The 23,205-nt window shown below is 46.5% G+C and overlaps 1 protein-coding gene across 11 annotated transcripts in view; it reads right to left on the minus strand.

Annotated features, from left to right (window-relative positions):
- Spri (Src homology 2 domain-containing protein sprint) overlaps nt 1–23,205 on the minus strand; it is a 93,972-nt gene that overhangs the window by 11,517 nt on the left and 59,250 nt on the right. For 5 of the 11 annotated variants that reach the window (XM_076764819.1, XM_076764818.1, XM_076764820.1 and 2 more), the window contains 2 exons: nt 5,048–5,171; nt 3,957–4,148 (listed from right to left, as the gene is read on the minus strand). In XM_076764819.1, coding sequence (XP_076620934.1) covers nt 3,957–4,148; nt 5,048–5,171 — 316 coding nt within the window. Of the gene's footprint in view, nt 1–3,956; nt 4,149–5,047; nt 5,172–5,348; nt 5,378–12,847; nt 13,104–17,271; nt 17,655–23,205 lie in introns of those variants that run through there. The other 6 variants (XM_076764826.1, XM_076764823.1, XM_076764824.1 and 3 more) reach the window with 5 other exon arrangements.

Genomic DNA, 23,205 nt, shown 5'->3' on the forward strand with positions numbered 1-23,205 from the left:
TTACACGTACCCTCGAAATCCTACGCACTATCGAGAAAAAAATTCCTTACCGAAAATCTAATTTGGCGCCTAAATTTTTCGACGAAAAAAAAAAATTTTAAAACGTTCTGGAAAAAATATTTTTAGTTGCAGGGGTAAATTACAATAATTTTTGGTCATTAGACATACTCCCGGAATTCTACCCACTTTCGAGAAAAAAATTCGAGAATGTGTGAAATTTTTCGACGGAAAAAAAAAATTCCAAATCGTTTTGGAAAAAATATTTTTAGTTGCAGGGGTCAATTACAATAATTTTTGGTCATTACGCATACCCTCGAAATCTTGCGCATTTTCTAGAAAAAAATTTATTATGGGCGGAACTTTAAACGTTAATAATTTTTTAACAAAGCCTCGATCAACAAATTGGTTTTCTTGATTTTCGTCTTATTTTGGCCTCTAGAATCCCCCATTAAAATTTTTCCCAGGAGTGGCCGAACACCCTGTATAAAGGTGCGATACGACGTCGCATAAACGCAAGGGGGATATTGGTCTCCAACGCCACAGTTCGTTAGCTCTTAGTTTTTCTGTTCGATTGCAGTTTAGTTCAAGAGACATACAAAAAGGGTGTCTCTTCCAACGTGTAATAGAAATAGAGTATAACGATTATCGAAAGCTAAATCTGAGTATTCTATTTCATAAACCAATTTCTAATAAAAGATTGACGAAACGACGACGAAAGATGGGCCTTGCGATCCTGCATAAAGTTTTCTAGCATTGTGTCGACTGTGTTACAGCGTTCGAATCGCTCGACGAGTCTCAAGGTAGTTTGACTTTCGACGACGATTGCGACCGCGACAGACATTGACACGGTTTTCAGTCTGGGACCGGTCACCTCGACTCCTATTCTTCTCCGCATATTAGATAAGACTGTGCACGGTTCGCTTCGATTGTTCGACGCTGATGCATCGTGTGATCGGAAAAAGAGATAACCGGCCAAACAATGCTTGTCGTCGGGAAGTGGAAGCAGCACAGATGGAGAGTTTTGATCGGTTCTCGTACGAAAAGTTTCTTTGTTTCCAACGGTGTCGTTCCACGCGTCGTTTAGATTGAGCGAACGCAACTTCGTGCTACTCTTCTGGGACTCATCGTCGAATAATTCGCCCACAAAATTGTAAATATTGAAGTTCCAGTGTCATTGAATTTGATGAGAAAATCTTTGAGTAACGTTTAGAAACGAAGATCGCTTAGAAACGAGATCGAGACCAGCAAAGATTCTCGCGAAAGCGAGGTCAAGAGTCGCTTGAAATTGCATCAAGATGAGATCAAGACTTCTTCTCCGGAACGATATAATGCCTCTGCGAAAGTAGGATCGAACGAGGGATACTTGAAAACGAGATCAAGACTAGATAGAGACTTGTGAAAATTCAAGCACCGGGTCAAAACTGTTGGTCGATGATGATGCATCCGAGGAGTCTGAGAGTGTCGAGACCGGGTCAAGCGTTTGCTTAACGAAGAGTCGATCGATTGGAATCTCTATAATTCATAATACAGTAAAATTCCAAGAGGAAATGAAACATAAAATAAAATTACAGAAACATTTCTGGCCACACATTATATTTTCAGTAAAGAATTTTTTTCTCAAAAATGCGTAGGATTTTGGGGATATGTCTATTCACCAAAAATGATGGTAATTGACCCCTGCAGCCAAAAATATTTTTTTTAGAACGATATGAAATTTTTTTTTTTCACCGAAAAATTTAGACACCTACCCCTGTCGATTTTTCTTGAAAATTCGTTTTTCATTTTTAGTATTTTTGTTTGACGCCCTACAAAAAAGTTGTCTAATACTTTATACCAAAAATTATTGTAATCGACTCCCGCAACCGAAAATAATTTTTCCAGAACGATTTGAAATTTTTTAATTTTATCGAAAAATTTTACACATTCTCGAATTTTTTTCTCGAAACTGGGTAGGATTTCGGGGGTATATCTAATGACCAAAAATTATTGTAATCGACTCCTGCAACCGAAAATAATTTTTTTAGAACGATTTGAAAATTTTTTTTTCGCCGAAAAATTTAGGCACCTATCCCCTGTCGATTTTTCTTAAAAACTCATTTTTCATTTTTAGTAACTTTGTTTGACGCCCTACAAAAAAGTTGTCTAATACTTTTTTATAGGTACCCATGGGCTCTACTTCAGAAAAAAGTTTCATTGAAATATATTCACTATTGTAGGAGTTATGGCTGTTTGAAAAATTGGACCATTTTTATGGGGTTTTTCTCATTTTACGGGGTGAAGGAACAACTTTTCGAATATTTTTATAATTGCTACACTATATTCTACACTAAAATACGCGTCGTTTGGCTTTTTAAACATCAAGATCGTCCAATCCGTTCAGAAGTTATGACGTTTTAAAGATTCGCATGAAAATTCGGGCAGACATTTCTAGCTTGAAATTATGTTTTCGGTGAGGAATTTTTTTCTCGAAAATGGTTAGGAATTCGAGGGTATGTCTATTGACCAAAAATGCTTGTAATTGACCCCTGCAACTAAAAATAATTTTTCCAAGACGATTTGAAAAAATTTATTTTCACCCAAAATTTTCAGCATTTACTCGAATTTTTTTCTCGAAAGTGGGTAGGATTTCGGAAGTATGTGTATTCACCAAAAATGCTTGCAATTGACCCCCGCAACCAAAAATAATTTTTCCAGAACGATTTGAAATTTTTGAATTTAATTGTTAATAACTTTTTAACGGAGCCTCCATCAGTCAATTGGTATTCTTGATTTTCGTCTTATTTTGGCCTCTAGGATCCTTTATTAAAATTTTTCTCAAGAGTTTAATATTTGTACTCGGTTTTTAGGAGAAAACCTAACATCTTTGCGTAAAAGTCTCGACGTTTTCACGCTCGGAGAAGAATTTTCTAGTTATTTCGCAGAATGCACGCACGGTACGCGCGGGGACAATTAGCGTTCTAGTTAGGCCATTAGGATGGTATCGTCCCTGGTGGGCAGATCGAGCGTAGCCAAGGTATCTCTCGATGCATCGACCGTTTGGCAAACCGCGCCGGCTTAATATGCAGTAAATGCAAACGACAGACGTTGCCCCGGCGAAATACGGCAGCCTAAACTTCTGGCGGCGTTCCAAACCACGATCCCGCTGAAAATACGCATAACAAGTGGCATTGTTAGCATCCTGCCTCGTAAAAGTCCGCCCTCGAGCCAGGTGGTTCGGCTCGCTTTAAACGTATGTATTTCTTCGCATGGGACGTATGTGCATGCGTTGGTCGCGATTCGCGCGGCAAACTACACAGTCGGCCTTTTTCACGGTTAAAAAGAACGCATCTGCTGGCTATTCGTTCCGTGGGAATGCACTGCGATCGTAATTGCAAGAGGTACCATCCGAAAACGAAAAATGCGAAACCGACGATACGAGTGTTCTCTTAACGGGTTGGAGTGGAGTGGAGTTTCCAGTTTTCCAGCGATAATCTTCGGTCAAACAATATTTCACGGCCATTGTTTGGCCATTGCCGATCGAACGGTCGGTTTTTCCCTCCGCTGGTATGCCGAACAGCTTCCTAGGACGTTATTTATTACCTGGGGCGCGATTGTTTCTCGCCCTTGGCCATAGCGCAACGCGAGGGCATCCAGACAATGAGGCATTCATGGTTGTAAAGTTTTAGGCTGGAAATTTTCCGGGGGAAATTAGCCGGCAGGAAACACGGATTCGAAGCGCGAGGCTGGTTCCTTTAACGCTGCACAGCGGTCCCCGTGCGTCGAAACATTCGAAAAAGAAAAACGTGGCCATTACCCTCCGTAACTTTCACTCTCGAGAGAAAAGCCAGCGGGATATTTTTCACAACGATACGCTTTTACCCCCCTGTGTGTTGTTTCCGGTGGAAAAGTTGCTGGTCGGGCGGTCTGCGAGGTTTGCAATTTTCTTAGGTCTAATCGATTCGTTCGAGTGCACTCACCCCTTCTTCTTTGCCTTGCAACAAGTGGAAAGCACCGGCCCTTTGGATGCCAGGAAGGAACCAAATCGGATGGGAGCGTATAAGCCTCTCGATCAGAGTGATGTCACAGGCGACCTCGCTGCCAGAATCTTCCGTTGAGCTGGAAGATCCACCCGAGGTCGCCGAACCTTCCGAGGACAGCGACTCCTCGCTCTGTAAAGTACACGTTGATTAGAAAAGATAGAACGATTCGAAGAAATTAAAGATCTCGCGTGATTTTAGTCGGAAATCCCCGATTCCGCGGACAAGGAAGATAATTAAAAAATACGGACACAGGGACTCGTTTTAGAAGAGGGAGCTGGAGAATAAAAAAGGGAGAAGTTAAACGACGGCTAAATAAACGACGACGGGGCATTGGCTGCAAATTGAGATAACCGGCGAATGGACTTTCGCCGGTTCCCTGCACGACGGTATAATGCGGCATTAGAGTGTATTGTATGACGACCGGAGAGGATTTACACCCCTAGAATTGCAGCTTAAGGGACCGAGATTTCCATATTCGTAGGCGCCGGGCACCTGCGAGTCGCGACTTTGTCCGCCTGTACGCTGAAATTGCTCATCGAAGGGTTTTACGGCGACAAAAAGGAACATGTCCGAGGATTAACGCGATAAAACGTATCTAGAGGTGGTTTCGGACACCTCTTTGGTCAAATTGCTCCTCGTTTGCTAATTCTCAACGCTTTAACAGCCGCTGCCGCGCTTCTCTGATTCTTCGAGTCGTCCAATCGATGTATCCATTTAGGTACTTAACGAATAACATTTTCAATTTATCGTACTCCTTTTTTCCTGCGGGGGGCGAAAGGGAACGACAGGAGGGGTTGAAGGGAATCCGCGAAGGGGTTTGCCGCGTGCCAGAGTTTCGAGCGTAATTTAATTTGAAATGCAGACTGACGCGCAACGATGTTTCGGGTTAAACGGATTAAACGAGAACGTGCGACGCGTGCCGAACAACCCTTGCGGCTAATTGCGAATCTCTTAATTGCTAGTCGCGATTTTTCGATGCCTCCGTAACGGGATCCGATCGAATGAAAAATTCGAATCGTTGGTTTCACCTGTACATGATGTAGCTGCGTAAGCTGATGATGTTGCAGCGGATTTGGCGGAGGCGTGCTCGGCGAGTTGACAACCTGAACGGTTCCGTGCTGCTGCAGATACGGTTCCAGGAAGACATCGCTCCTGCAACGAGAAAACGGAGACCAGCATCGATCAGCAACGCGTTTATTATCCTCGAACGATGGGAAGATAGGTCGGAAAGCGAAGAGTACGCGATGGACTAACAGGACTGTTTGAAATCTGGGTTGCGGAATTACGGTGGAAAAGAACGACGCAGCGGCCAGCGATACAGAAAATTACCTTCTTCTTATCATTATTCGCAATCAAATTATTATTTTCGCTGGAGCGAATAACGAGCCTTGGACTCGAAACGGACGAGTCTCGAGAAAATGACGTTTCGATGCTTTGTTAATAAAAAAAAAAGGCCTTTGCTCGAAACTGAAAAGAGATTGAGACCGTTTCGTTAATGTTATTTCCGAGCATTCCTATAGGGTTTCTCGTTTCTCGTCTAATTAAATCGATACGGGTTTCCGCGGCGCGTACGAGCGGAAAACTTCGAGCAGTCAATTAATCCGCGGCGTGAAAAATTAGTCAATGACATCCGACTGTTGGGCGGATATCGCGTCCAGGAAAATCGATACGTCGCGACGTAACAAATCGTCCCTTGATGCGCGAGTCCGTTCAAGAGGAAGAAGGATGTCATCACTGTTTTCCTGACGATGATTTATGCCCCGCGAAGCCAAGTCGAGAGCTTTTTAATTACTCGACGATTCCCCTCTGGGGGATGCAAAAATTAAGCTTCGATTAGCCTGCATCGCGGCTTAAGAATACCGTACGTCCCCGAATTCCAATTAAAAAGTATTCGCGGCTGGATCCAAGGTTTCCACAAAGTTCTAAAACGGTCGCAACTCGACGGAAACGGTGTGTCAACAACCGGACACGGCCCTGAGAGTGGCGTCGAGACGCAAACGCAGCGGACGTGGTCCGAGACAGGCCGTTCAACTGTCAAACGCAGAGGACAATAGAGTGGAGAACAGAGCGTGTACCGGGGGGGTGGCAGCCACCGACTTTGCATACGTCAACACCCCTTCCTGCCCATACGATATTCAGCGACAGATTGCGACAAAGTTTGCTCGAAATAAATACCGTTTCAAACTACGTCGGCTTTAGCTAGCTGGTAAATGGAACGCGCAACCGCGCCAATTATTCTCTGGGTTCTGACGCGTCTGCACGGTGGCGCAATTAGCTGCGACGCGTCGCACGCTTTCTTGTTGGCTGCTATCGAGGGCGAACAAAAAGGCAGATATCGTTGGAGCGCCTTTTCCTAAACGATTCGTATAAAACTATGTCGCTGTTAGGGAAATGTGGCCCCGATCGAGGGGGCAGGCATACGAAACGAGATGCAATTCGCGGCCAGGCGTCAAATTGGCATCGGCCGGTCGAAAATAACAAAGGGCCAACGACGCGGAAGTTACGTTCCTGATTCGTCGACGAGGACGGTTCGTCGTCTGCGAGATCGGACGGGGGTTGCCATGACGACTGGAGGTTCTCGACACGTGGTCCAGCGGGTGGCTCGTAAGGGTAAAAGAGATTTTTACGTATTAACGAGCGGCCTTGCATCGGGTCTGCACAAGGGATGCGTTCTCCGGTCTCTCCTCGAGAAACGCGTCTCAAAGGAGCAGAATCTCGAGTAGGTACGTCGAGGTCTCAAAGGAACGCCAGCTTACAAGGAGGAATTCTTCTTTGCTCCGGCTTTGCTTTCTTTACGGGTTTCCCAGTCTCGAGGATAATTGTTGCCAGTCTGGCGTTATCGGATAGGCCAGGGGTTGTTTTTTACGCGTTAAATTACTGTCTTCCAAAGACCAAAGGCAGAAACGACAACTTGGATTACGATAGTGCGAAAGAACGACGAAAATCGCCATAACCCGTGGCACAGTAGGTAAGTTCGTTGGCTCGGTCGCATTTACGGAACGACAGAACCCCGAAACGAGAAACTTTCTATTAGTCGAACTTCCTAACCGAGTTATCAGCACTCTGGAAATCACGTGCCCCGACGGTGGAGATTAAATCGACCGGAAGCGGCGTCCTCTTTCCGAGAAGCAGAACCGGATATTGGCGGAAGCCATTCTCCCCCGGACGCCAAGACAATTAATTTGTCTAGTAAGGAGCGGAACGCGATAGCGCGCCGAGGACGTAACAGCCAGCGACGGGGAAAAGTTGAGAAAATTTCGTCCGACGCTCGTTTAATCGGACGTTATAATATACGTACCACCGGGGTGCGCAAACTTTTGCAAACGTACGATAAAATTATTTTCTCCACGCTTAATTTCATTGTTTATTTAACCCGTTGCGGGTTGAACTCGAGGATGAGATATCGAGTCTGTTAAAGTGTCTCCCAGAGGCGATTCCTCAACGTCGAAGACTAGGAAACGCGAAACGCCTGGAACAAATGTTGTTTTCCGCTGTACCGCACCGAAACGCCGTTGTCTGTATCTTCGTATATTGTTTTTCGTAACTGTTGCGACGCGGAACAGCTATCTGCTGTTCTCCACGGCGACTAGCCACGTACGAAGACGATTTCTTTCCAGCGAAACACGTGCAGACGTCTTGACTTCGCGGGATTTATGGACGAAAAACGTTTGCTCGACGAAGAAACGGGAGAAACTGGGGAGGAGTGAATAATTTAAAAATCTCTAAACAGGAAAAAGTGACGTAGCGTTTGAAATATTGGAAAGGAAGATTTGCAAAAACTTTGACGCGCGATAAAAGCGGGTTTCATCTTTTACGAGAACGTTTCGTGATACGACACGTATCCGATGATGTTCGGATTCCCTAGCTCGCGCGAAAGTGGTCAGATAAGTGTCAACACAGGTAAGTAGACGGAAGAAGAGCCAGGAAACGGGAGAGAGAATGGACGAACGGAGGAAGCAAGGTGAAAGAAAAGGGTTCGGAGCAGCAGCCTCTCCGGTTTCTCGTCGGGCGAAACCGAAGCCAAAGAACGACTCTTGGGTTACACGTTGGGAGCACCGAGGCGAGCTTAAGTTACTCGATGCAACACGCGACACTTTGCTCGGCTAAGTACCTCCACGCTCTGTTTCGGCCCTCCTACCTCTGACATTCGCATCACCCGCTATATCGTATCCCCTGGAAAGGGACAACGACGCGTTTAGGGTGGGCTGGGTCCATGGGGTCCCATCGACTCCCCAGGACACTCGATAATCGATCATACGCGATAACAGATTCCCCGATTTTCGATTATTTACGAGACAATTATCGTCGAAAAGGGACTAATGGCGCCCTAAGCGAAAATAATACCCCTTTCCTTGGATTTGTTTTGCTTCGAAAGCTACTGAAAAATTACATATTTTGCCCCAGGGTGCGAACGACGAGCTCTCTGGACGTTGATGGGAATTAAGGGACGAGGGCTTGAAATTTAATCTTTTTAAAAATTCATCGCTTTCACGTCGCGTATAATCACTTAGGAGCAACGTCGCTTTTAATTCTCGTTATCCCTCGACGCGAAGGTGTCGTCGTTTCCGCTTGAACCTTATACTTTATTAGAGGCTGGCGAATACAAAGTTCCAGTATCGAAGATTCAAATTGACGAGCTCGTGCGGTTTCGAGAGAAAATTGAATCTAAAGTTTTGTAACAGGCACGGTTGTTCGGCAAACTCTGGGCAAGTTTGGCGAAGCAACGGTCGTCGAAGGATATTCCATTCTATAAATTGCTCGGATCAAACGCGCCGGCCAAATATAGTAATTAAAGGGGTACATAATTACGGAATCCCGGAACGGTCGGTGATCAAAGGTGAATCGTTTGCCCTTTTCCGTCCACGTGACGTCACCGCGTTTATTGGGCTTCCGCGTAAAACATTCCACGGAGAATCCACACGAGGGTTCGTGAAAATTCGCATTACGATTTCTTGTCTGTTGGTACAAAGTCAACCGCGACGAACCAAACCTTTCATTCTCGTGGCGATCGTCAGTTTTCCTAGATTTTCAACTTTTCTAAAGTCTATTCCACCTTCTCGAGGCGCGATCCGATACTTTGTGTGAGAACGGTACGTCGAACGCACGCGTCTGACACCGAAGGGATATTCTCCTTAAATTTTCCCCGGCGCAGGGCTTCTCGTGTGTCCAAAGAATCTGATTTCATGCCAGAAATAGTTTCCTGGGATAGATGACAAAGGGATGGTTCCATCCGTCGTTATCCCCTTTCCGACGTTGAGAAACAGAATCTAATGGCGCGGCCGGATAACGTTGGCGATCGATTGGAAATCAGCTTCGTTCGGATAGAAACCGTTCTCCCTTGATTCGTGTATTTTGTCAACGAGTCTGTTCGCCGGCTGTATTCTCTACGGGGAGAACACGAGCCAACGAGGAATCCGTTTCTCCTTTTTTCGCGCGACTATTGGCGTCGTTTTGGACAGCTTGGAACAGACGCTATTTTACTTATTGGTCTCCGTTTCGCTTCGCTGGGGAATTCGACGAACCAAATGTATTACGTAGTATATTTACGTCCAACACAATTTTAAAGAGTATCGTTTGGCCAGTGGAGTACCAAGGTGACGAGATACTGTAATTAACATTTCAGCCAGTTTAACCAGCTCTTTGTTCTCGGTGAACAGGATCGCGTCGAAATTAACCGATTCGACGAGCTTGTCTCCGCAACCGAGGTATAAACGGCGCTTTGTACCTGCCTTGTTATCGGACCGACCCATAATACCCTACTGGCCATCTTTGACGAGCGGGGGCGAGGACTTTGTTCCAGGATTCGATGGATTACCGCGACGTTTCAAAGGACCCCGTCAACCAGCCGATATTCGTCGCGCAAGAAGGATATCTTAGCTTCCCTGGAGAATTTCAGGGCGGCGAAATGGGCTTCCTCCCTCGCAGTCGTAACCAGAGAATCCTTTATGCTCGGGGCTTGCACATTGATATTATTATCCTTCCGGGTACGCAAACATCGCGGCTTTCTCGGCAGCTTTCGAGCTAAAGAACTAATTTTCTTTCGAGGAATCTATCCATCCAATTACTTTTGTCATAAATTTCGTTTACGAACGGATATTACTAAAAGCAGGGACCTCGCGTATCCGGTTATACGGGACAATAAAAGATGAAATATTTGGAAGCACCGAGTTGGACGGAGCAGAGGTCGCTCGATTTCATCCCCGACGCTTCTTTCTCGAGTATCTTCTTATCTGCTGGGCGTGTCATAGTTTCTTAGCGATTACCGGGGCACGGAAAATGAAAGGGAAAGTGCGGCGCATTCACCACCGCAGGATTAAACGATCGACCTGGCCTCGTGCCTCGTAACATTAGAACGAAAGTGGCATATCGTGTTTCGCGTGGTTTCCTCCATTTACTCGCGCGATGAGGTCGAAGCTTTCTGCCCTGACACGCTTCGCTGGAAGAGCAAATCCCGTTGGTTCCTTCGTTTCTCTTTTCGGGAGCCAAAACTTTAATATGCCCGGACCTCCCCTCGAGCCCAACACAGATCCGTTTCCAGCTCGACGAAACGGACAATATTTATTTTTCATCGTGAGAATTGCCTCCAGACGATTGTATAAGAGCGAATCCGAGAAATTTGCCACACAACTATTCTACAATTATAATCCACAGTGTTTTCTCACGATTCAACCGAGAGGTTATTCGATTGTTCCCGCATGACAAATTAAAAAGCAATTGCTGAACTCGATACGAGGTGTGCGTAACCCTGTATCTAGGTTAATAATGCTACCTATATCTCGGAAAGAACGTTCGTTTCGGGTTGTTTCGCTTTTATCCCACGTTACGATTGTTCCCAGAAATCTCTTCCCAGTCGGAAAAACGTGCACGTGCGCGACTCGAGAGCTACATTAGACCGAATACGACCGACCGCTGTCAACTAGATAGGGTCGTAAGTGGCATTAACACGACCCTTTTCGTGCCAACCCTCCCCTTCTTTGATTTCATCAAGTACCGTTCATTGTAACCCGCGATTCTTTGGTGCCATTTTAAAAAAGTAATTTTCCTCGTTCAAGCAATTCCACGGACTCGCTATCAACCGGGAATAACAGATAGCATTATTATTCGTCCGCAAATATGTAACGCCTCGATTAGTGCAAGATTCCCGTAAACTGACTAAAACTGGCAGAAATTCGAGGTAGTACGTTTAGTCGGAAGTGCAAACAGAAAGCGTTCAGAGTATCGTAGCTGCTCGATGAATCATGCTGCGATATATCTATACAACTGCGTACGTTGCACGGAAATTGCAAAGCGTCGAGGTTGGTGCTCGTCTCTTCTAGCCCAACTGACCGCGATAGTACTATTATTATCGTTCTCGTAGTATCGTAAGAAGTAAGGTCGGAAGATCGATTTCACATGTAATCGACGAGTGAAATTTTTTTGAAAAAGTGATCCACGCGAGCGAATCCCAAGGCTGGCTGGCTCCTTTTCTCGAGGCCATCGAGGCACGCGGGGAAATCGCGAATGCAAATAAACATCCAAGTATGTGTCAAAGGCTCTTCCGGAAAGCCGCACATGCACGTACCGCGAACAACCGAAGGGCCCTAAGTGGAATTTAAGCGAGGCTTCGTCTTTGATACGCGGACGCGCGCCAGCTCGTTATCCTTTTTTCCGCGTTTTGCGCGTCTTTCGTCCTGGAAGAGACGCTGGCTGCTTTGAGGGTACGCGAAATCAACCGATCGTACTCGAGCACAGGCGCTGAATTAATTAATTCGGGCACCCTTCGGTCCCTCCTTTCCCTCGTTCAACGACCGTGACGGGAAAGGGAAGGTCTGTGTTCCTCTCGTCCTTGCGTAAAATTTTTTCGAAACACCCGCAAGGATCGTCTCGAGGCATCCGTTTGCCAGACTTGGACCCCTTGCGTGGGGCAATTATCCAATCGAGATTTGGAAAATCTCTTCGTTTATTAAACGTTTTCGGAACCCAGACTCGGTTTTCAGATTCTATCCAGAGTTTTATTCCAACAGGGACCGAAAGGAGCGTATTACAACGAGGCCAGGGTCCTCGAATGGAGTAATAGTCTTTGTCAAAGAAAAAGGAAAAGGAAATAATGAATCTCCGGCGGGGTCTATTCGCGGAGAGCCAAGCGGATTACGGTTAAGAGGCTTACGTAAGAATAAACCGAAGGGCTTCGCGCGGTCGGCCACTTTGCTATCATATTTCATATTAACCGCTGATTAAAATCGATTTTCCTGCGATGGCACGATATTCGCGTGCTCCTAGTTTACGATCGACCGAGAACCTGACAAAGAATCGTCATCGAGCTGTCAAAGTATGAGACTTTCGAGCACGTCGAGTCATCCAAATAATAGAAAAATAAGACGACGCATGCACAAAAGTCATTTAACCATAAGCCACCATTGTTTGTCGATACCTTGACACCTACTACCGTGCGAAAGCGGGTGAAAAAGTGCGTGGGTCCCAACACCCTAGTACTGCCTTCGCCGACCAGGTTTATCACACGTTCTCTAATTTTTCCAAGCCGATCGAAGTAACAGCGTTATGTCATGAACTTGGTCGACTCGTTGAAGCCTTAACAACGACTTGACGGAGAAAAAGTCTCGGAGCCGCGTCGCAGGAAGGTGAAAATGTTGATTTCCGGCGTGGTCCATGGTAGTCTGTGGCGACGCGACGGGATCAATAAACGCAGGTGCCGGGAACATTAACAGGAAGAAGCGCGATATCCCGAGTGCAACGGCCATCGATTAACAATTACCGCGGTTTGCACCTGTACCGCGATAGCGTGCAACAGCTTTTCTTAGCAACACAGAGCGTTCATGCGAAAAGTTTACCTTTTAACGCCGATCTCCGCGTAACGGCCTCTCGTTGCGCGAGTGGCCACGCTTCTGCCGCTCCCTGGATTCGTGTACAGCGTCAGTATGTTGCTGTTAATGTTGCTCAGAATCGGCGGCAGCATTATTGCGATCCTGTTTCGCGTCGATCCTTGCGAACGGTCCAACCGGAGTAACGCATTTCAGAGAGCGATCGCGTACCGCGTCATTTTTCTCTCTGATCACCGGGTATCTTCGAATCGCGTTCGATCGAGATCTGGGAAGAACAGTTGCATCGAATACGCCTCCTTATCGCCTCCGTCGACGGACTTCCGGAGGAGGAATTTTCGCCTCGAGCCAACTTTTCTATTTCCCGGGGCTTCGAAACGAATATTACGGACGCGAACGATCAGATTCCTTCGACTTTCCTATCTTCTACGGTTAATATCGTATCACTGTATTAACTATAGCGATAAAGACGCATGGGTGCGCGTCGGCAATTTGAAAGAGCGCATACTTCGAAGGAACGAGAGCTACGTATGTACTCGAGACACACTCGAGTGGTATGGATGCCGATAACCATGAGAGTTCGAGTCGCCAAACGCGCTTCTGGACGCACAGTCCACTCTTTCTCTCTCCTGTTAATAAATTTCAAACGAAACATTTTTCAACGTTAACGACGTCCAAGACATTAATCGAATCTTTCTATCCCATACTTTGGTTTCTAATTTATTCTACGTCTATGCTACTTTCGCTTAATTTTACTCTATTTCTACCGAATCAAATATTCCTAAGAAATCCGAATGAATTCATACGGTACGGATTAGAAACTAAAACGTAAACCGAACGAAGATCGCGTACGATAACACGTACGTTTCAAGAGTGCATCTAGTGACCGTGGTCCGTGGCGAAAGCAATTTTTGGGTGCAATAAAACGGTAAATCGTTTCGCGAACGAGACCAAGGTGCGTTGATACGAGCAACGAGAATTATTGCCGCGTCATAAATAGCTTAACGGCGTGATAATTTATCATCGACGTTTCTCTCTTGCATTCTGACCAGGTTGTCGATAGAAGATCGTGCCCCGTGGGGTGCAACAGAAACCGGCGTAAAATATCGTATCGAGTTCTAAGAAAAATTATTTCTTCCTTCCCGATGCAATCGACAGTTGTACAAATAAGCGTGAAAAAGCTATACTCTTCGTCGACTCTTGGAAAATATTCGAGTCGCTTTCGCGAAGGTCTAATCAACCGAGACCTAACGATGTTTCTAAATTCGAGACAATCCAAAGGTCCCATCAGCCTCCATCGACCACTATACGAAGGAAGACGAAAATGGGTTCGTCGTCTGCGAATTTAACGGGGGGGGGATGCTCGAGAGTTCTATGATCGAAATTCTGGGAACGGGCAGACATAAAGGGAGGGACCGGACCGATGGTCCTGGAACGCGCGTTATTGCAGATATCGAGGCGAAAAGAACGGAAAGGGAAAAAGAAACAAGAGGTGCACGCGATTTGAGAAACGCCTTCGATATTGGACCGACGAAAAATGGCCCGGCTCGATGAGGTAGGAGACCAGAGAAATCAACCGACGAGCTATTTGCCCCAACGGTTCGGACGTTTTTCTGCGTTTCTTCCAAGGGGTATTCGAGACGTCCAAATTCTATTTTACAATAAACGAATGGACAGCTGGAGGAACGTTCGACCTTCGTGGGTTTCCGCTAACGTCTTCGATGGAAATAATTGGAGGATCTTGGAACGTGAAAGATGCAAGACAAAAGTTCGTTTCTTTGTGCAAGACCTACGCTCGATGAAATAAACGTTACTGCCACGCGCTTACGCAATGTCTCGACTCGCAAACGGTAAAAACGCAACTCGGATTTTACTGTCGACGGAGCCGACACTCTCTCTGTCGCATTAAAGGAAACAGGTTGCACCGATTGAAAATTACTGCGCACGGATCGTGTGATAAATAAAGGTCGCGAGGGGTAAGCGTTTCAGCCTTTTAACAGCTGCGGTTTCCGCTGAATCGGCCGCGCAACAACGTGTCACGTACACGGCTTAATTGCGATCGATCAGTGAATTTCCCATCGCGTACGAGCGAGTTCGTCTCCATCCGCCACTAATATTAAACGCGATATTTGACGGATCGCCCCCGACGATGGACCGTCCATCGAAACGATACCATTTTTTTCATTTCGTACTATCGATCTTTCATTTTTCCTGCCAAATCAATTAAAACTGAGGGAATCTACTACGTTGATCTTTGTGCTTAGGTTTTGCACGCCAAGTTATGCAACGCGTGGCACGCAAGAATTTGGAGCGGATTCAAACTCAAAGTGCGACAGTCGTTGAACCCCGATCCATGAATGTCTCTTTTTTTTTCATTTGGACTTTCAAAATTATCCTTTTCGCGATTCCTCGTGCGTGAACGTCGATCGAGATGAAACGCGATTCGTATCTGAATTCTTATCTAAACAGGAAGTCTGTTATATCTGAACCAGAATATGTAACTGGACTAGATTTGCAAGACTGTCGGGTAATTCTTACGGCAATCGGATGTAACATTTTCCACGACTCTCATCCGACTCCGTTTACGATTATAATTACCTATAATTTTGTTCTCGCGCGTTTATCAGGGACGAATTTTGTCGAGGTCTGCGATCGAAAGACGAATTCTTCGAAGCGTAACGCGCAATCCGTTAGGAATTTCAGAAAAACGGACGTTGAGGTTTGCATTTCGATAACTCGTTGGCATTTACGATCTTCGTGCAGTTATTTCCTGTTGCGATTGGTAGCTTAGATAAGTCGATTAACGAATCCGCTCGACGACAATGAGATCGAGTCGGCGATTAGTAAACGCAAAATTCACGCATAACTGTTTCCGTCTGTTGATTCTTCTCCAGATTAACGACAACGAAGTCTCTCGCTCAGTTTCATCTTTTGAAGGAGCATCGTACTTCCGATCCCGCGATACGGTGCGTTTATTTTAAGCATTATTATCGAAGAAACTCTATTTAACGATCCGTGTTTTCCAAGATTCGCTTCTGCAGGAAATGTAAACAGTGCAAAACGAACATGCGATATTCCCATAACGACACGACGGAAAGCATGCGAGAACGTACACGTTATTTTCTTCGCCATTTAATCGCCAAATAAAAGCAAAGAATAAAGTAAAACAGAGTGAAAGGACGAGATTTAACGATTAAAGCTGCTTTACGATCCAACCCAATTCAACTACCTTAATTTAATTTCATAATTCATTACTGTATCAATTCTAACCTAACGACACAAACTTCTCTTTTTAAGCAAGCGGCATAATAACAAGCATCTTACGCGTTAATCCGATTGTTCCGCCGACAACTAAGAGACGTCACAACGCGTGTCAACGACGAAGTAACCACGTACAAACACCTGCACATCTTGCGCAAAAAGCAGCGAATAATCGCGTTCATCGAACACGAACCAAGATCGCCTAATCGAGCACTGATTTGTCATTCGGGGGCAACACCCACGACGACGTCGAAGAAGCGTCTTATCGGTATCTCGTCGGTGATAAGTGTCGCATGGCACGCGCTACGTCACCAATCGACTTGTCCAACCGGACGAAACCGTCGAAAATCCTAAAAAACCGTAACGAAATAGTTTTTAAATCGAACATAGCTGCTTGTGAAAGCTTCCAATAATTATGGACGACACAATGCAATCAGTGACGCACACTTTGACCGAAAGAAGGAACGTTCTAGGTATGCATACAGCGTACGCGTACAGCGATCCTTAATGGACATCGAAACATTCTGAAACAGTCTGTACCACGCGTATGACAAACGTATCATTATCAACGTTGTCTACAGTCGACCAATAGAGTTGCGTAAAAGGAGATTATCGGCACTCCGACAACGGAATCGGATAATTCTAGACGCTACCTCAAACACACCTTTCGCGAGCCATCGAAGCATCACGGACTGTTAAAAAAATATCCAATCTATTTTCTCCTACCTCGAGAATAGACCTACACGTAGCGAGATGGGCTGCTCAAAGTTTTTCGGACTACCAAGACTCGAAGCTTGGAACTCTTAAAAGTTTCGAGAGTTTTAAGCCTCGAACCATATTCAAATCGATTCCAAGTAGTTGAAATCCCATCGCTATCTCCGTTCGAGTTGCTCGAAGAACCATCGTCATCCGGTGATTCAGGAAAGACCGTATCTTAACATGTCCAGCGTGAAACGACTACTTTCTTTTCCAAGCATCCTGATCTCCTTGCCGATTTTACCGAACATTTATCGATATACCAAGCATGAAATTGCAAACTATTCCATTGATCGTACCGTAAAGTTTCATTAACGATTAGCGACGGGAGCGACAGCCTTCGTCTGTATTCGCGCACGCACCTTCGTCGCGAAACGATCGACCATTGTCTAGTGAACCGGTTCCTAGTGAATTCTTACCAATAAACCGGCTTCCTGACTCGTTCGCTCTGATCGGTAAGCCCGCGACGCTGTCGCGAGACCATCGTCGGATCGATCCTCGAGTAGAATCAGTGATGCACAGACAGTGTGACGTCACTGGTCGCGATCACACCGCGAAGCTTCGATGCTTTTCCTCCTCCGGAAGATGCTTTCGAATCGATAACAACGGGATCGAAACTTTCACTTCCGGTGCCCACTACGGTTTCAGAGGGAACAGAGAACTCACCAAGAGAGAACACTTTTGCTTCTTTCTCGTAGGATATACCGGGGTACACACGCGCGTGAAATAAACGCACATCCGACGGCGAAAGGCGCCGTGACGCCAGTCGGCGACACACTGCCAGCCGGCGTCGCGACGATACGTACAGGGACGCAACTGCTGCCAATGGAAACTCCTACCAACGCTGGGTTTGTAGTTGTGCCCTGGTGGGGGGGAGAATAGGGTAGATAGGCGCATGCGCACTCGACACGACCGCCTGTTCCTTCAACTAGATTTCTGTACCCTTTACGCCACTGGTTTTCAAATTTTCCCCCCAAACCTGTACCCCTTACCAATAAAATAGCAAACCGTTCCGGAAATCTATGGACAACGATGTTCTCTCGAGTCTATGTCTCTGGTTTTTACTCTTTTTCTTGCATTCCATCATCGACGAACAAACCACCCTTAAAAATTCGATTTCAAATGTCTGTTTATCAACGGGTAGGACCCTCGCGGTTGCTTAGCAATTAGAACACACGTTCGATTCAGTGAAGAAACGGCGCGAGAGTGGAAGTAGGAGACCGGTCCATCGGATGGAGGAAGAATCGTACCTACGCGAATACCAATATTACGATCCGTCGAAGCTTTAGATCTGCTTCCACTCGTGCCGAGGTGTGGCGGGCTCGAGAAACCGCGGTTCGCGTCGAGTTATGTAACAGGTTTTATGTAGCTACGCGTCCGATGAGCGGTGTAAGCGCGAGCTTAGCGTTTCTTGTCGTGTATTCTCTTTTTCTTTTCTTTTCTTGTTCTTGGACGTGTGTTCGCCGATACACCGCGGTACGGAGCGTTGCGGTTTCGCGAGAATGGATCTGGGAATTATGGATAATCGCTGGGGAAATGACGAGCATTGTCTCCTTTTATTGCTGTCTAGTGCATTCTCCTTTTCAGAAGCACACGGTGGGCGTTGGGGTATATTTTACAGCAAATATGGCGGCCACGGCTCTCGAAACTTTATACGCGTACATCGTCGTCCACGTGAACTTATAATCACGTTGCAATTTACGAATAATAGAAGCTTCAACGTTCGGCGGTCGGAACGAAATATGCATCGAATGGAAAAGTAGTTTAACGAAATCGGTGGAAGCATTGTTGGAAACGTTCTGGTCGAGTTTGGTTGCACGAGTATTAAGTAGCACAGCATCCGATTTCCTTTGGACGTCTGCGCGCGTCAGTTTTACTTTACACCATGGTCCGATTGCGCCTCGTTCGCGATTCTCACGTTGGACCCGCTTCTTTCTATGGACGTTAAAGCCCGGTGCTTTCCCAAGCCACGTACGCGTCATTAAAGTGAAAATACGGTGGCGCGGCTCCACGAGATAATCAGCGCGTGTCGACGCGACTGCTGGATAAATAATGTATCGACGCGTCTCCGCGGCGGCGGTTTTCAGCGCTTCCGACACGGAAAATTGCGAGGAATAAAGTTTCCGGCAAGCCAGACGATCAGTGGTGCAGGGACAATCTCGAGAAGGGACGAACAATTCGAGGGATACGGCGATCTGTTCGAGTTTACGTGTTACGCAACTTCGGAACAAAAACGTACGCGTTTCGAAGGCGGCGAGGAAAATTCATTAACGCGGAACAGTTACTCTCGATCCGCAAAATCGAAGGTCTTGCCTTTTTTCTCGATCCAGGATATCAGCGAAATCAATTACGGTTGACTCTTACTGGCTAACTATCGACCGGAGAACTTTTTACGATCGTTGTCGCGACCAACGTTTCCATTCGCTGCTCGATATAACCGAGATACCACGACTCATCGCGTCTCTCGGTCGTAGAGAATCCAAGGTGCAATAAAGAAGACGAACAATCATCGCGACAGACGGTTAACCTTCAGGAATGCTCGGCTATTTTCTAATAAAACGTCTCACGCGTGGAAGTGTTCTCGAGGCAAGGTTGTTTCTACTTCGCGAAATCCGTTGCAAAGTTACGCTCTTTTGTGGAAACTCTCTGTAAATTCAAGAGCTACGTACGCAACGAACTCATAGCCAAAGAATATTCGAGTGTCTCGGTACGTACACTTTCGGACAAGTTACGAGTCGACGATAAACTTTTTCCCCTGGAAACGATCGAAGTTTCTTTCCTGTTTTTGTAGCCGCGGACTCCACCTAACCGAATCCCTTTCGCCTTTTTCTCTCCTATGTATCCTGTTCGCGATTGCTTTTTCCGAAGAGGCTAGGCTTCGGGACGAAAAGTGGCGCTCCTTCGCGGCAGTAAAATTCTCGCCGACCGCCACAAATCTCTTCCGGCAGCGTTCCTTGCTTTTTCAGACACGAGGCTGCTACCCTTTTACAGCCACTCTCCTAATCCACTGCGTCCTTTTCCGGTGGAACGCGAGCGATCTATGCGCGATTCACGCGGAATCAATGTTCCCACTTTCTTCGTCCTTCTCGTCCCTGGACTTTTTCGACGTCCATCGAATTTTGATCTCGCGTTGGAAAAAATACACGACTTGGTTAGGAGTTTGGTACACCGTAATCCTCGGAATATACGCGATGAAGCAACCGGCAGTTTCTCTTCCTCTTCGGGAAAAGTTGGATAAAGTTCCATCGAAATTTTCGTCCGAGCACCTGAGCTCGCGAACTTGTTCACAATTTTTCCGACCAAGATGAGCCCTTCCCTTCGTTTCGAGTCTACGCTCATCCCTCGGCGTCTACTTCGAAAAGAAGGGTGAACGATGCTCTGTTTGCGGCTCGCTCCTCGAACGAGGACGCGATTTTTACGATTATAATCCCGACGTTATGTGTTTGGTCGTTAAACGAGACCTGTGTCGGTCAGACAGAAATGCTTTTCCATGAAACGTAGCCGGACGGTGTGTTTGACGGGCACTTTATTGCTCGGTTTTCTTATTGCGCGAGGGGTGGATGGAGGATCGAAGGAGGTAAACGATACTCGAAGGGTAGCTCGCGGAGGTTGCAGCTTCCTACGGTGTACGGGGTGAAATTTCAGATTTCCGATGGAACGAAGTTTCGAACTTTTCTAACGAAATTACTTTGAAAGTTATTGTCAGGACCATCTGGACGTCTAGAAGATTCGTTCGGGCTTTGCAAAGTATCAAGCATCGATGTTGCAATGTCGTTGATGTTTCGTAAGACGGGTTCGAAAGATCGAGGAAGAACTGGACGCTCGGTTTCTCAGCGTAGGTTTTTCCAGCCGCGAACTTTCCCCCTTTTTCCGCTCGGCGGCACGCGATTGTCCCCAAGGGGACGACGGAAAGGGTTCGGGGGAGAATTATAACGCAGCACGACCGGGTTGCCGTTGAGTAATCACCCCTGCAGAGCTCCCCCTTGCGAGACGGCCGAATATGCAAAATACTTTGCCGAGCGTAGTTTTCTAAACAATTTGGGAAATGCGTACCGATGGCGCGAACGCGAAGCGTCTGGACACCACGGTTGCAGATGGAACGAGACGGTTCCCTAATGAATTATGTCTTCCGCGGGACACAATGGAACTTTACGAGAATATACAGGTTGGCGTTGAGGATTTAAATTGATTTTCTGCCACGAACGAATCCAAGGAGAGTCCAGAAGATTTTCCTGAAAAATTCATGCTCGTCTGCAAGAAAGGTTCCAGGCGAGAAGGGTTAACCAAGATCGACGAGAGTTGGTTAGGTTCGCGCAATCGGAAACCGATCGGAGGCTGCTCGGCCTCGGGTGGCTCTTCGCGTGATAAATATCGACTCGATCCTTCAGCGTCGCATTCGTGACAATTGGCAACGGCAGTTTCAGGCACACGGCCTCGTCTAGCGGCGTTATATCGCCTCCTATCGGCCGAACAATTTGTTCCCTGCCAGCCAGCTCGTTCTCCATCCCTCCACCCCCGTCGTTCGTCATATCCGAGGCTCCGTCACTGTCAAATTCCTGCACCGGCGACCGCGGATCTTCTCCCGACCAAGAAAAACAACTAAACAACGGAAAGGGAGGGGTCCGTTTCTGGAAATCATCTCACGTACCAAGTCACGGCCCCGCCCCCCTTCCTCCTTTCCGATTACTCTTTGAATCAAAAAGCTCCGGAGGCGTCGCGAGACTATCGAAATTCCAATTTGTTCCAGCGATTTTGGAGATCCGTTTCGACGTTGCACGTCGTCTCGTTTCGCGGAAAACGAGCGTGTGTGCGTGTCCTTTCTAAACGGCAAGCCGCGTTTCCGGAATAATTTAATTAGTAAGCGTACGAAGCGAAGTGCCAGGTCTTATCCCGTGGGCTTAATAGCGAGCTCTTCCCCGTGTCTGAGTTCAGTTCCCGGGAGACGTATCTTTTCCCGGGAACAGAGTTCCAGCGCTCAAGATCCACGTCGCGCCTCCTCCTGGAATACGAGGGTGCTCCTTGTCCACTACCCACTACGCACTTTAACGAATTAATTAACTATTATTTCCCTTAACTCCCGACTCGTCTCCCTCGTTGTCCAATCATCATATAAACCGTCCAAAACATTTAGATGGCTCGATCGTGAGCGAATACTACTAGAACGCAACTGCACTGTTATCGCGAGAAACGCTATGTACACCATTGAAGGAAATATAACAACTATGCCACAAACTACGTACGAACGTGACCGCCACAATGTTCTCGAGCCACTGGCGTATTGTTATCACGCAACTGCAACGCTATTGCTGTTCTAGTATAGTATTATTATAGCGGTACTATACGTATACCCATTGTACCGTGTTATTTTTATTTCGTACCCACTGTACGATACTATTTCGTAATAACCGTACTGCTACTATCCATTCTAGTACTCTCCTATCGTTGCTAGGATCGGTACGCTGTCCACTGTAACGAACAAAAATTATATTCCAAAAGGTTCCGAATACAATTTAACTTAAACCGGTTGTTTTCCATTCGATTGTCTCGGATTTGTTTCGCGAGGGAAGGCTAGATCGCGCGATGCAATTCGTATTTTCTGCAAACAGCTACGTTGAAATTCCCGTAGAGACGTCTGGCCGCGGCGCTTTAAAGGCGAAACTTTTAATTAAAAAGTAACCATCGACGACGACGTACAGTTGAAACGGCGCGCGACCAGCCTCAAGCAATTTGCGGCGATATAAAAGTTCCTGCCGGTCGTTTTGGAATCGGCGGAAGCAAAGAGGGTGCGCGACTCCTGTCCCTTTTCCTGCCTCTCTTTGCTTCTCCTCTCCGTCGTTCGGAGAGACACGGACCAACGACCGAAGTCAACGATGTCGAGGAAGAATTTCTACGGGCATTCGACGTTTCCCGGGGCAACGATTTATCAGGCACGTGACTTCTTTTATGATTTTCATTCGTTTCGCGATACGGCTTTCTACTCTGTTTCGAGGAAGTACCGTTTTAATATTTCTCTGGACGTTTCATGGAACGAATAGACCGATCAAAGTTTCGACGTTGAAACGACAGCTTGGACAGGGATGTTTCCATCGAGAGTTAACAAATATTTCCGTTCTTAATTGGTACACAGCTCGATACGGGCTGCTGGAACGTCACCGTCCAGAAACCATCGGGACAAAGAGCGGCCTGTTCGATGATATAACCCTCAGGCGCGGCGCAAAGTTAAGGCAACGGAAGGAATCGCCTTAGAGAAAAGGAGCACACGCGGTGGATTCTTTTTAAAGAGCCGTGTAGGATTCCAGGCTCCACAACCTGTTCCCAACGGGACGAAGGAAAAAAAACAGTACGGACGGCGA

This window comes from Colletes latitarsis, chromosome 5 (genome assembly GCF_051014445.1).
Source record: "Colletes latitarsis isolate SP2378_abdomen chromosome 5, iyColLati1, whole genome shotgun sequence".
In the NCBI taxonomy this organism is placed as follows: domain Eukaryota; kingdom Metazoa; phylum Arthropoda; class Insecta; order Hymenoptera; family Colletidae; genus Colletes; species Colletes latitarsis.